The 12,175-nt window shown below is 41.3% G+C and overlaps 1 protein-coding gene across 6 annotated transcripts in view; it reads left to right on the forward strand.

Annotated features, from left to right (window-relative positions):
* rims2a (regulating synaptic membrane exocytosis 2a) overlaps positions 1–12,175 on the forward strand; it is a 190,394-nt gene that overhangs the window by 130,572 nt on the left and 47,647 nt on the right. For all 6 annotated transcript variants that reach the window (XM_066645209.1, XM_066645245.1, XM_066645234.1 and 3 more), the window contains one exon: positions 10,166–10,272. In XM_066645209.1, coding sequence (XP_066501306.1) covers positions 10,166–10,272 — 107 coding nt within the window. The remainder of the gene's footprint in view (positions 1–10,165; positions 10,273–12,175) is intronic.

Raw genomic sequence — 12,175 nt, forward strand, 5'->3', positions numbered from 1 at the left:
GTCACTCTTTTCTCTCTCTCTCTCCCTCTCCCCCCCTCTTTCTCTCTCTCTTTTCTCTCTTTCTCTATCTCTCTCCTCCTCTTTCTCTGTCTCTCTTTTCTCTCTCTGTCTCTCTCCCTCTCTTTCACTGTCTCTCTTTTCTCTCTCATTCTCTCTCTCCCTCTCTTTCTGTCTCTTCTCTCTGTCTCTATCTCTCTCCCCCTTATTCTGTCTCTCTTCTCTCTCTCCCTTTCTCTGTATCTTTTCTCTCTCTTATTTCTCTCTCTATCTTCCCCTTTCTCTGTCTCTCTTCTCTCTCTCTCTCTCTCCCTCTCTCTCCATCTCTCTTTTCTCTCTCCCCCTCTTTCTCTCTCTCTCTCTCCATCTCTCTCCATCTCTTTTCTCTCTCCCCCTCTTTCTCTCTCTCTCTCCATCTCTCTTTTCTCTCTCTCTCTCTCTCTCATATGTTTAATCATTCTGAAGCAGTCAGTCTTTTTCATGGATTGTGCTGTGAATAACTAGGAGGATCCTGGCAGATTGTATTAAGTGAAAGTGATGGGAGTTCACTGTGAAGCCTCATCAACTTACCGTCCCTGTAGTTAAGTGCCAGCCCATCTCACGCACTGTCCCTTAATCCAACCTGCCGGTCCAGTCAAGTGTGCGCTTATTAGTTCCCAGCACTGTACTCGCTCTGAATGAGACTGAGCTTAGCCGTTCTTACCACTGCAGGCTTAGAGAAGCCCTTCAGACTGATTCTCATTAGCACAATTGGGAAGCCCCTTTTCATGAAAGTTGTAGACACTTTTTCAGGTTTAGTTTAAGTTAATGCCGTTATTAATAAGAGCATTACACAGTAAAGGACACTGCGTTCGAATTTCATTAAAGTTTTGCCTTTATCCTTGTAAGAAAATGAAATATAATTCTTCACAATTAATGACTCTGGGAATGACAGTTACAGCATTTCACCAGCAGATGGCGCACTGTCCTCTTCTGAAAGGAGCTGTTCACTGTGAAAGTGCTGAAATAGCCAGGTTAGAAACCCACAAACCTACCCTGTACCTTTCACGACGTTAGGGGGGAAACAAAAAGAAAATAAAGACTGATCAGAGCACACCTGAAGGGCGATGCACATTCTTATGCCAAACCCTGGGGAACCCTAGTCAAATTATGTTTTAAATAACACATATTTTATTGGGTAAACACTTTGCAAATGGTAACAATTTTCCACATTTAATGTGTTAAAAATAAAAAAAATATTTAACTGTATCTTGGTTGTGTTTGTGGACATAGTGATATAAGAATTACTGTTATTTCCTTAGTATTAGAACCTGTACCTTTGCCATATCTAGGGTTGGAGTACAGTGCTGAAGCAGACAGTCCACTCACTGCTGCAGGCAGCACAGCAAACAGTGTGTGTGTGTGTGTTTTTTTTATTTATTTTTTTCTGACCATGTTTACTGACCTGCATTGGTAGAAGTGACGTGGGAGGACCAGCGGCACATGCACAACAGTTCTGCTCCTGTTAATGGTCACCCCCCTCCGGCTCCACCAGGTTGGTCCTGCACCGATTGGACCTTTGCTGTCTTCTGGCCTTGTATTCTTTCTTCCGCACCAGGCTGTGTGTTCTTTTCTTTCTTTTAAAGTCTCTGACTGTCTCCTGGCCCCTTTTCTGAGTGCTGCAATAAAAGAATATGTGAGCCTTGTTAATAACAGCTATGGGAACTTGTGAAAATACTGCAGGGAGTAGTTTAAAATAAGAAGATTTAAGCTTTACCCTTTTCCTTCGATGACACATTTAAGGCTGTTCTGAAGACCTCGCGCTATTGAGGTAGTTGTCATGGTTTTTAGTGCGTAAAATAACTGACATTTTCTCAGGGAACAATTTTGGTCTGGAGGTTGTGGGTTCGATTCCCGCTCTGTGTGACTGTCTGTGAGGAGTTGGTGTGTTCTCCCTGTGTCTGTGTGGGTTTCCTCCGGGTGACTGTTTGTGAGGAGTTGGTGTGTTCTCCCTGTGTCTGTGTGGGTTTCCTCCGGGTGACTGTGAGGAGTTGGTGTGTTCTCCCTGTGTCTGTGTGGGTTTCCTCCAGGTGCTCCGGTTTCCTCCCACGGTCCACAAAACACACGTTGGTAGGTGGATTGGCAACTCAAAAGTGTCCGTAGGTGTGAGTGTGTGAGTGAATGTGAGTCTGTGTTGTCCTGTGAAGGACTGGCGCCCCCTCCAGGGTGTATTCCCGCCTTGCGCCCAGTGATTCCAGGTAGGCTCTGGACCCATCCAGATAAGCGGTTACAGATAATGAATGAATGAATATGTAGTAAATACTGAGGCAATTAAAGTGATCTCCATATCCTCATTAATTTGGAGCTCGTCTGCATGTTTTTAATATTGAAAGTGTGTAGCAGTTTCAGACATGATGCTAATAGTTGATCCACGTGCTGTGACCCTAAGAAGAACAAAAAGTCACCGTTTTATTCCAGCAAACAACACAACTGTTCTGAGTCTGACTCGTATTAACGGGTTGCTCTGGTCCTTTAGACAGATTCAGGGCAGGCACTGAACAGAGCTTCTTAAACAGATCCTGAGAAATACAAGGAAATCTGACGCATCATTTGAAGCTCTAGCCCAGATTTGCAGTGTTTACTAACAGATATAGATCATTTAGATGAAATAAATCTTCCTTCTGCAGTGTGTGTTGGTCCTGCCCCACCGGGCTACTCATCCAAACGTGCCATTATGAGCTGACTCAGTATTAACGGCTTCGCCATGTGTCTATTCCATTTGTTTCGCTGTGGCTGATTGGACCTTGCTCCTCTGATTGCTGCTTTAAACTGAAACAAATTGATTTTTGAATCAAAGTGTTTCTTAGGGCCACGGGATTTAGTCTCGTTTGCCTCAGCCGTATGTCCGTCCTCGGGGTTTGTGTGAAGCTTTCAATGATCTTGTCCAGTTTGATTGTTTATCTGAAGTGGCTCTGTCAAAGCTTGTGTTTAAACCCAGTGGTAGAGCCTTTGGAGAGGAAAGTCTTATTAACATGAACTTGATGGACACAATGTAATCAGTGTAAATGAGATAAGGTATTTGACCTGTTTAGAGTGGTGTTATATACAGAGAGCGAGGCTAGGAGTGGGTGATACGGCCCTAAAATAATATCATGATATTTTAGAATATTTGGGCAATGCCGATATTCTTGGCAATGTGACAAAATTGACTATTAAATATATTTCATACATATTAATAATATAACAGGGCGGCACAGTGGTGCAGCAGGTAGTGTCGCAGTCCCACAGCTCCAGGGACCTGGAGGTTGTGGGGTTCGATTCCCGCTCCGGGTGACTATCTGTGAGGAGTTGGTGTGTTCTCCCTGTGTCTGTGTGGGTTTCCTCCGGGTGCTCCGGTTTCCTCCCACAGTCCAAAAACACATGTTGGTAGGTGGATTGGCGACTCAAAAGTGTCCGTAGGTGTGAGTGAATGTGTGTGTTGCTCTGTGAAGGACTGGCGCCCCCTCCAGGGTGTATTCCCGTCTTGCGCCCAATGATTCCAGGTAGGCTCTGGACCCACCGCGACCCGGAACTAGATAAGGGTTACAGACAATGAATGGATGAATAAATAATGATATAACATTATTTTATTTGTTAAAGTTTTACTTTACTACATATTAACCAATTTAAAAAATCTGTAAACATTTGCTTATTTTGTAAACAACAGTAACTTACCAAGATTCTTATTATAAACAGCAAAGTAAACAATTATAAAACAGTAACATTAAAGCTTCACAGTAAATGACAAAGCCACCACAGAATAGTGTCTGTGCTGAGTTAGTGGAGGTTATCTGCTGGGGTTAGAGCTCATTGGCTGTTGAACTCTTCTAACGACGTTTTTGATTTTCCTCGTCCTCAGCCAGGAGCTCCTGCTCGAGGAGGTTAAACAGTTTAGTTGTGTTTTCTGTTGTTACAGGATTCTTTCAGTTCTTACATAACACTGTGGTTTACTGTGCGTCTGATATTCTGTAACCACACCCCCTCCACACGACTCAAGTCCCTCCCCTTTTTTTGGAGCGGATTCCTCCACCTAACTTCACTGTGACTAAATGACTCGTGTAAAGAACGTATGCTGTATTACGGGTAACTGTCATGATTTGACCAGAGGTTAGAAAAAGGCTTACTTACCTTTTTGGCCCAAATAATGCATACAGCGCATTTTTATTCAGTTATTACATGCCATATTCAGCCAGTATTGTTCAGCCCTGTTGTAGAACTTTTGAGTAAGACACACTTATATTCTTTCTTACTTATTTCCATATCTGTCCAGTAAATGATCAGTGAAACATCTCGTAATGAACCACAGAGAAATGTGTGGGTCTGAATGTCTGTGTGGTCTTACGTTTTCAACAGCTGCACCAACCATGACTAAGCAGAGACTGATTAAAGTTGCTTCACACAGATGTTTGCCTTCTACTTCATTCCAGTGTCAGTGTGTTATTAAAGCGACTGGGTCTGTTACAGTGCTACACTCCAAACAACACAAGGTAGATGAGTGCATTTCTCTCTCTCTCCCTCTTTCTCACTGTTAGGAATTAGAAGTAGGTTGGTGTCTAGCATTAGAGCCAAATCACAATAATATTTTTACTGATTTTAAGGAGCTGAAAATCGGATGAATATCTCCAAACAAAAACCTTTCAGTGATTCCAAAAAACGTTGTCAAGACTGTAATTAAAAGCAGATTAAATGTATATGGCTCAGTGTACCAACGTATTGATCAGAATGATGGTTCATGACAAGGGCGTGGATTTCTTCTTGACTGATTTTTTGTTTGTTTTATCTTCACCTTCTTTTTTGCTGCCATCCTCACCCGCTTCAGACACCCATGTGTCACCCGCGTTGCACCTGAGTCTTGCACAGAAAGTCTCACACGTGACTGAAATGTTTTCCTTCCAGTTTTGGTGCTGGTAATAACCAAACTACAGAGACTCATGTGACAGCAGGGAAAGGCACAGCCAATCACATCTCACTGGCCATATGTGATAATACGGGGAGGTAGGACTCGAGTACACAATGTTATTGAACCGTTTCTGCACCTCTAGGTTAATGAGACGTTGACAGAACGTTTTTACTTTTATTGGTGGGGACACGTCACTCCTGTCCGTGCTAATTCAACGCCCTTGGTTCAAGAGAAATGTAAAGTATGCATTATTGTCAATCAGGTGACTAATAAATCATTGCACTTTTAATGAAATGAGTTTGTATCAGTCCTAATAATAAACCAGCAAGCCTCTTAGAAATCTTGGCCTGTTAGAAGTACAGGCCTCAAATCTCGGTCGATAAATCCTCTGGCCTTTTTTATTGCCAAACTAATGTATTGTCCAGGCTGTAGTTGAACCACTATTTGTTATTTAGAGGCACGGTGAAAACAACACCAGTATTCTTCCTGCAGAAAGATGCTGTCTTGCATCTTGGGTTACGCAAGCTCAGACGGCTCTGTTCGGCGTATGATTAATGATAGCTCGAGATGAAAGTACAGCTCATTGTGACTAAAGGGTGAGAAGTGAAAGAGGGGGAGTAAAAATCAGGGCACAGTCAGCAGATTCTGTTTCCTCTGATAAAGTATTTGAATACGCAGTGTTGGGGCTGCAGTCCAATTAGAGGGGATACAGTGCCTCGGGAGGAAGATGCCGTTACATATACTGCCTCACACTGAAAGGCAGAGGTGCTCAGGGTAGTTTTGGTGAATGTCTGTGTGTGTGTTTGTCAGTGTGCGTTAGATTTGTAACGTTTAGAATCAGTGGAAATGTGGTGTTTGTCATACGGACATAAGGGTAGAGCTGACGGACTAACTTTGTTGTTTCATGTACATTTACACTTCTTTCCATTAATGAAAAACTGGATTGTTCTGGTGGATCATTTAACATAACGTTCTAACTCAAAGGAACACTACGTAATATTTTTACTTTAATGTTACATCTTTCTGTTCTATTACTTATATTAATATTTTATTGTGATGCTTCACAGATCTGTAAAAGGGAGGCTAGAGCCTTTGTTGTTGCTACTTTGGGCTCAGCACTGCAAAAACCGCACTATGTAACTTTCGGAGGAGGGGTACATACCTTGATAGAGTTGATCAACTTATTCAAACTGGAGCAAAAATACCAAATCTTACCTACCGTTCCTTTAAATCCCTCCCTATTACATGTCAGTGGTTTTGAAGCTGCAAATTTAAAGTAAAAATGTTACCTACTGTTGCTTTAAGGTCTTTTTGCATATATTTTCAGTAGGCATTTCTTTGTACGTACTACGACACCAGTAGCTTTGAACCGCCTGAGGAACTGTATATGGAATATAATCATATAGAAATGTAATACATGTTCCATGTGTACTATGTTTATTTAATATTCACATATAATAATAATGCTCATCAATCTTTGTATGTTTGGACAATGCACTTTGTAACATTGTATATTTAAGAAGTGTGTGTGTGTGTGTGTGGGGTGGGGGGTTGTAGGTGTGCAAAGACCTATCTATTTTTGTTTAGGTTTTTTAGCAGGTTTTTTTTGCAGTCCTTTGCCTTCATTATGGTAGCGGGTGGAGCTTTTTCCTCTCCTCTCTCCTTCCTCCTTTCCTTTTTTCTGCCCTTTCTTTCCTCTCTCAGGTCATTTGGGCTCTGTGTCTTCTTTAGCTCACTCCTGTCAGCAGTCTCTATTAACATCCCTTTAACGTTTTCAGAAAAACGTTGCAGATTTTCTTCCTTTAGCACGGAAAAATCACCTCCTCTTCTCCTCCTTCCCTTCTATTCTGATTTCCTGCAGTCTGTGAAGTGTTTCCTGTGGTGATCATGTGTTCTTTTCACTTATTTTCTGTTGTTGTCGTCGTTGGTGTTGTTGATGTTGGGTTGTTGTGTTGATGTTATACCCCCTCCCTACACTTTAATCCCCACATAAACCATATTTTTTAACACCCTCTCCCTTTCCTTTTAACACCCAACCTTTCGGCACACACACCCTCTCACACCCATCTCCTCTGTCTGTGTCTGTCCATTTGTGTGTGATGTGACCCCACCCCCAAACCCCCCACTCTCCAGAAGACACGGAGTCGCCTGCTCGGACAAACTCAGGTCTGTCTGCCCGTCTTCTCTGACCCTTCTTTACCTTCCGTACTTCTTTCCCCTCCTTTGATTGCTCATCTTATTCAATCATCCTCATAATGCTTCAGCTGAAAGAGTTATATCTCTGGTAGTTAGTGCCTGACTGTCTGAACAGCCTGGTCGCACACAGTAAACTCGGGCTTCAGTACATGAGGTAATTTGCGGTTCTCACATATGAAGCAGAAAGGGAGATGGGGGAGATATATGTACCCTGACTCGGCAGTTTATTAGACACACCTACCCTACACGCGTGTTTGTTGATATTAGAGCGGTGGTCGATATTTCACAAGCCTTCTCTCTACTCGTTAGGACCATAGTTTGACTGTGCACCACCACATAAGCTGGCCTACAGTCAGATATTGTATGTCTAGTAAGTGGCACTGTGCCGTAGGTGTACCTAATAAACTGGTAACTCAGGGGTGCAGTACTATGCAAAAGTCAGTCACCAACTTTATACAATGAATATATTATGTTTTAATATATATTTAATGGTGGCGCTGCAGGTAGCTCCAGGATCCTGGGGTTGTGGGTTGTAGCCCCTCTCCGGGTGATTGTCTGTGAGGAGTTGGTGTGTTCTCCCTGTGTCCACACGGGTTTCCTCCGGGTGCTCCGGTTTCCTCCCACGGCCCAAAAAAACACGTTGGTAGGTTGATTGGCGACTCTAAAGTGTCCGTAGGTGTGAATGTGTGAGGGTGTGTCGCCCTGTGAAGGACTGGTGGACACCCCCTCCAGGGTGTGATCCCGCCGTGTGCCCAGTGATTCCCAGGTAGGCTCCGGACCCACCGCGACCCTGAACTGGATCAGGGTTACAGACAATGAACAATTGAATGAATTAATATATATTTAATTAATATATTTTTTATTAATTGACTAGTACTTAATTATATAATTAATATATTTTATTAATCTACATCCTATATATTTATTTTAATGACACTACCTCACGCACAGTTCAAATTTTCAGACTAATATATCTTTTCTATTCTTCCAAAAAGGCCGACTGTTAGCACTAACTCTCCAAAATGGACACTTGAGATATGAAGTAGGGGGTGTTTATGCTCCGATGAGTTAAACAGGTGTTTGCTATAGCTCCAGGGTTCTGGGGTTGTGACTTCAGATCCCACCTTGAGGCACTGTGAGGAGTTTGGTGTTTTCTCTCAAAAAAAAGCAATAAAAAAGGTGTTGATGGGTGGATTTGCTTTTCAAAAGTGTCCACAGATGACAGTGAATGTGTGAGTGTGTGGTGCCCTGTCCAGGGTGTTTCTATCTTGCACCCACATATTCCAGGTATGCTCCGGACCTACCACAGCTCTGAACAGGATGAAACAGTTACATAAAATGTTACATGAAAGTAATGACTTACTTCACCTACAATGAATGGAAGCAGTAACAACAGCAGAAGATGAACATTAAACATGGGAAAACATTATATTTGTTTTAAATGGAAATGAAAGGCTGGTGCCTGACTTTTGCACTGTATTGTGTATATATCTCACTCTTTCAGCTTTTCAGCTAAATTGATGCTGATGCCTCTTTTCTTCGCTGTTTTCTGTTCAGGAGCCACAGTCCCTGTTTGTTTGTCATTTAATTTGTCCATTGATGGGCCACGGGAGTTCATTTTGACCTCTGTCATGAAGTCACATTAATAAATTCACAGCACTTAACACAGGTTTTATTAAATCAGTGCACTGTAGTTACTCTGACCATCTACTTTTGCTGGGGCTAGATTATATTAACCTTGTATCAGGGCTAATATAATCAAGTTCATGGATAAAACTGGCTTCATAACAGTGATGTCAATAAGTGAAGTCAATATCAATGAACTGCTGATATTAATTCTCCCTGTAACCTCCGAAGTCGTTTGTGATCGCATCTCTGTAGGCTACAGTCACTCATAGATTGTTTGTTCTTTCCTTCCACTCCTCCATCTGTTTGCATTGCTTTTCATTGCCATCTTTACAAATCAATAGTAGAGAGAGGAAAAGCAAGCCCAGAGAATGAAGATAAAGGTAGGCTGGCTGGACTTTTTTGGTATCCCTGATGCCAAAAAAAAATAAAAAAAGATTTCCAGTCAGGAAATCAAGCTACAGTGGCTTCACAGTTTTGAATGAAGAAAGTCACTTCTGAAACCTGAGCAAGTCATTTGCTTCCTTTTTGAGCAGTGATAGCAGAAGCATGTGACAGCCAGAGACACAGAAGGGTAGTACATATTAAACTGACTATATACAGAGGATTTTGAAGGATTTGAAATGTGTGATAGGATGCAGTATAATGTGGTAAAACACTGGATACATCCCTCCTTATTACACTTAGCCTAAAACCATGAATGCTCTTGAATGCACTGCTGATTGGATAAGAGACAAGCGTACCAAATTGTACCATGTTGATAGTGCTACAACACACTTCCCACTTATTTTCATCGAAACAAGTGACTCAGCATGATACACACCTCCCAGAATCAACACTGATTCAACATGCTACACGCTTCCAAATCCAAATATGGATTTGTGGTTGGATCTTGCGTTAATATGATGATGATGAAGACATAACTCATAGTTTAGTAGCTGACCAAAAGTGTTTTCCATTCAATTTGGTACCAGTCCAAAAATGCTGTAATTGAGGAATCAGCACAAAGCATTTCCTGTTCTACAACAGGAAATATACTGAATATACTGCATTTAGTCTGGTATTTGTGTAATACAGCTTAAGGTCTCTTACACAGTATTGTAATTAATGGTTATTCTGTTATTCATTTGTAAGAGAATAACTTAGTAATGACAGTAATTACTAGCACTGTGAAGGTTAAAGTGACTAAAAGTGTTTTAATAACAACGAAAGTGAGGTAGTTGATGCCCATGCCGATGCCTTTTCTCAGATTACGCACCAGTATACTCAGAATCGGGCTGGTGCTGGGGCTTGTCGCTCTGCCCTGCATTTCCCACTCAGTTTTCACATCAAACCAAGCTTCATCAGAGCCTTGTAACCACACTTTCTCTCCCCTCTCCCCACAGCACACAAACAAACCCACTTACCACTGTCCCCTGTGCTCTGCAGGTGCCATGGATGTAGAGGAAAGAGCACGGCAGATGAAGCTGAAGGTGGATAAGTTTAAACAAGGAGCCGCCTCAGACTCTCGGCTGGAGCAAGACCACCATTCAAAGGCAAGTTACTTGGGGGTGTGTTTTGTGGGGTGCGGACACCACAGAAAACGTTTTGGGAACCACTGTACTGTTCAAGCACTTGGAATCATCATCTTTAATAATGTATTGCTTCTGATATGTGTCTGTGATTAGTGGGTCACTGTAAAGATATTACAGAGTTATTGTGTTAGAAGTTTCCATGAGCCTAGTCTATGATGGAAAGTTAAATGTGGGATTCAACAACTCCCTGTTTTCCAGTATGGCTCCAACAAAAGATCATTTCAACCTACTTTCACAAATATATGTTCCACATTTTACAATCATACTGACAGCCCAACGTTAGCTCTGTTAAATCTCACAGGAGTCTAAAACATAGCAAGTTTTGTTAATTAAAACTTATGCTGGTGCTTATCCAAGCCTGACACCCAAGAATATAATTTAAATGGTCTCTCTTGGCATATGTTGAAGAGACTCAGAAGAACATACTGTTACTCTTTTTAAAGGATGCCTTGAGACACACTCTATGTCCTTTTTCTAGCAAATAAGTCATAAGGTTTTGTACTGAGTTGCACTGAAACTAATCTTGGCGCCATATTAGGTCATTCATGCATGCTTTTAACTTCCTTGTAAGTGTGTGGTATGAGAAACATCACAATGGCTCAGTTCCACATTTCCTGCAAGTGCTATTAAAAGCAGGTAAAGAAAAGCTGTTCATCATGCTGTCTGTTTGGCCTGCACCAAAGGCGCCGTGAAGGAAACTAAGTTTACAGTCGTCATAGAGGAACCAGAGCAATCTAGAAGCGCTACTGTTATAAAAGGAACACAGCTGTGGCTGAAAAACAGTTAGAGTAAAATTCCCCACTTGCTAGAGAAAGGTGGAATTAGGGCGGTGCATTATATGGTTTATTTTTTTGTTGCAACATTATTATTTGCAAATATTTGCCTTTCAGCCAATCAATGTGAACATCTTGACGTATCACAATTCCAGTCGAATCATTTTATGGAGGTTTTGCTTAATTTAAGGGACACGAAGTCAGTTTGAGTGGGCGATATGGCCCTAAAAATATGATATTTGAGGGTATTCTGGCAATAACAATATTTTTGCAGATGTGACAAAACACTGGAGAATACTTTTATTAATTTCAAGAACACACAATTGCAATAAAATGAATTTTATATGAATATTAATTATGTTATGTATTATATATTATATTATTTAATAATGATATTAATAATATAAAATGGTTTTATTTAAAAAGATTACTTCAAATGAACTGTTTCAAACATTCAGAAGTGACAAAAAAATCTATAAATGTTTGTTTATTTTGTAAGCAACAGTAACAATAGTGTCTGTGCTGAGTTAGTGGAGGTTATCTGCTGCGGTTAGAGCTCATTGGCTGTTCTCTCTCCTCAGCCGGGGGCTTCTGCTCGAGGAGGTTAAACAGTTTAGTTGTGTTTTCTGTTGTTACAGGATTCTTTCATTTCTCACATAGCATGTTAGCATGTCACATAGCTATGGTTTATTGTACGTCTGATATCCTATAACCACACCCCCTCCACCCGAGTGAAGTCACTCCCCCTTTTTTGGAGCAAATCCCTCTGCCTCAGAGCCCCTCTCCACCGTACTTCACTGTGACTAAATGACTCATGTAAAGAACGTAAGCTGTATTACAGGAAACTGCAGTACGTCATTACATAAACAGGTCAGAATATATCACTATAATCACAATATAGATATTCTTTATCTAGCACAGCCCTACCTCACCGACCTGCCTTACATTATTCAGTTGTGAAAACATAGTCTTCATCATTAATTCACAGGTAGATTCATAGTTTTCACAGACCAGCTGTAATTACGGGACGTAACAATATAATCTCAATCTATTATTTTGTCTGTGTTTTGTAAATCTACACAGAATTTGTG

The sequence above is a fragment of the Hoplias malabaricus genome, chromosome 1 (assembly GCF_029633855.1).
Source record: "Hoplias malabaricus isolate fHopMal1 chromosome 1, fHopMal1.hap1, whole genome shotgun sequence".
NCBI lineage: Eukaryota > Metazoa > Chordata > Actinopteri > Characiformes > Erythrinidae > Hoplias > Hoplias malabaricus.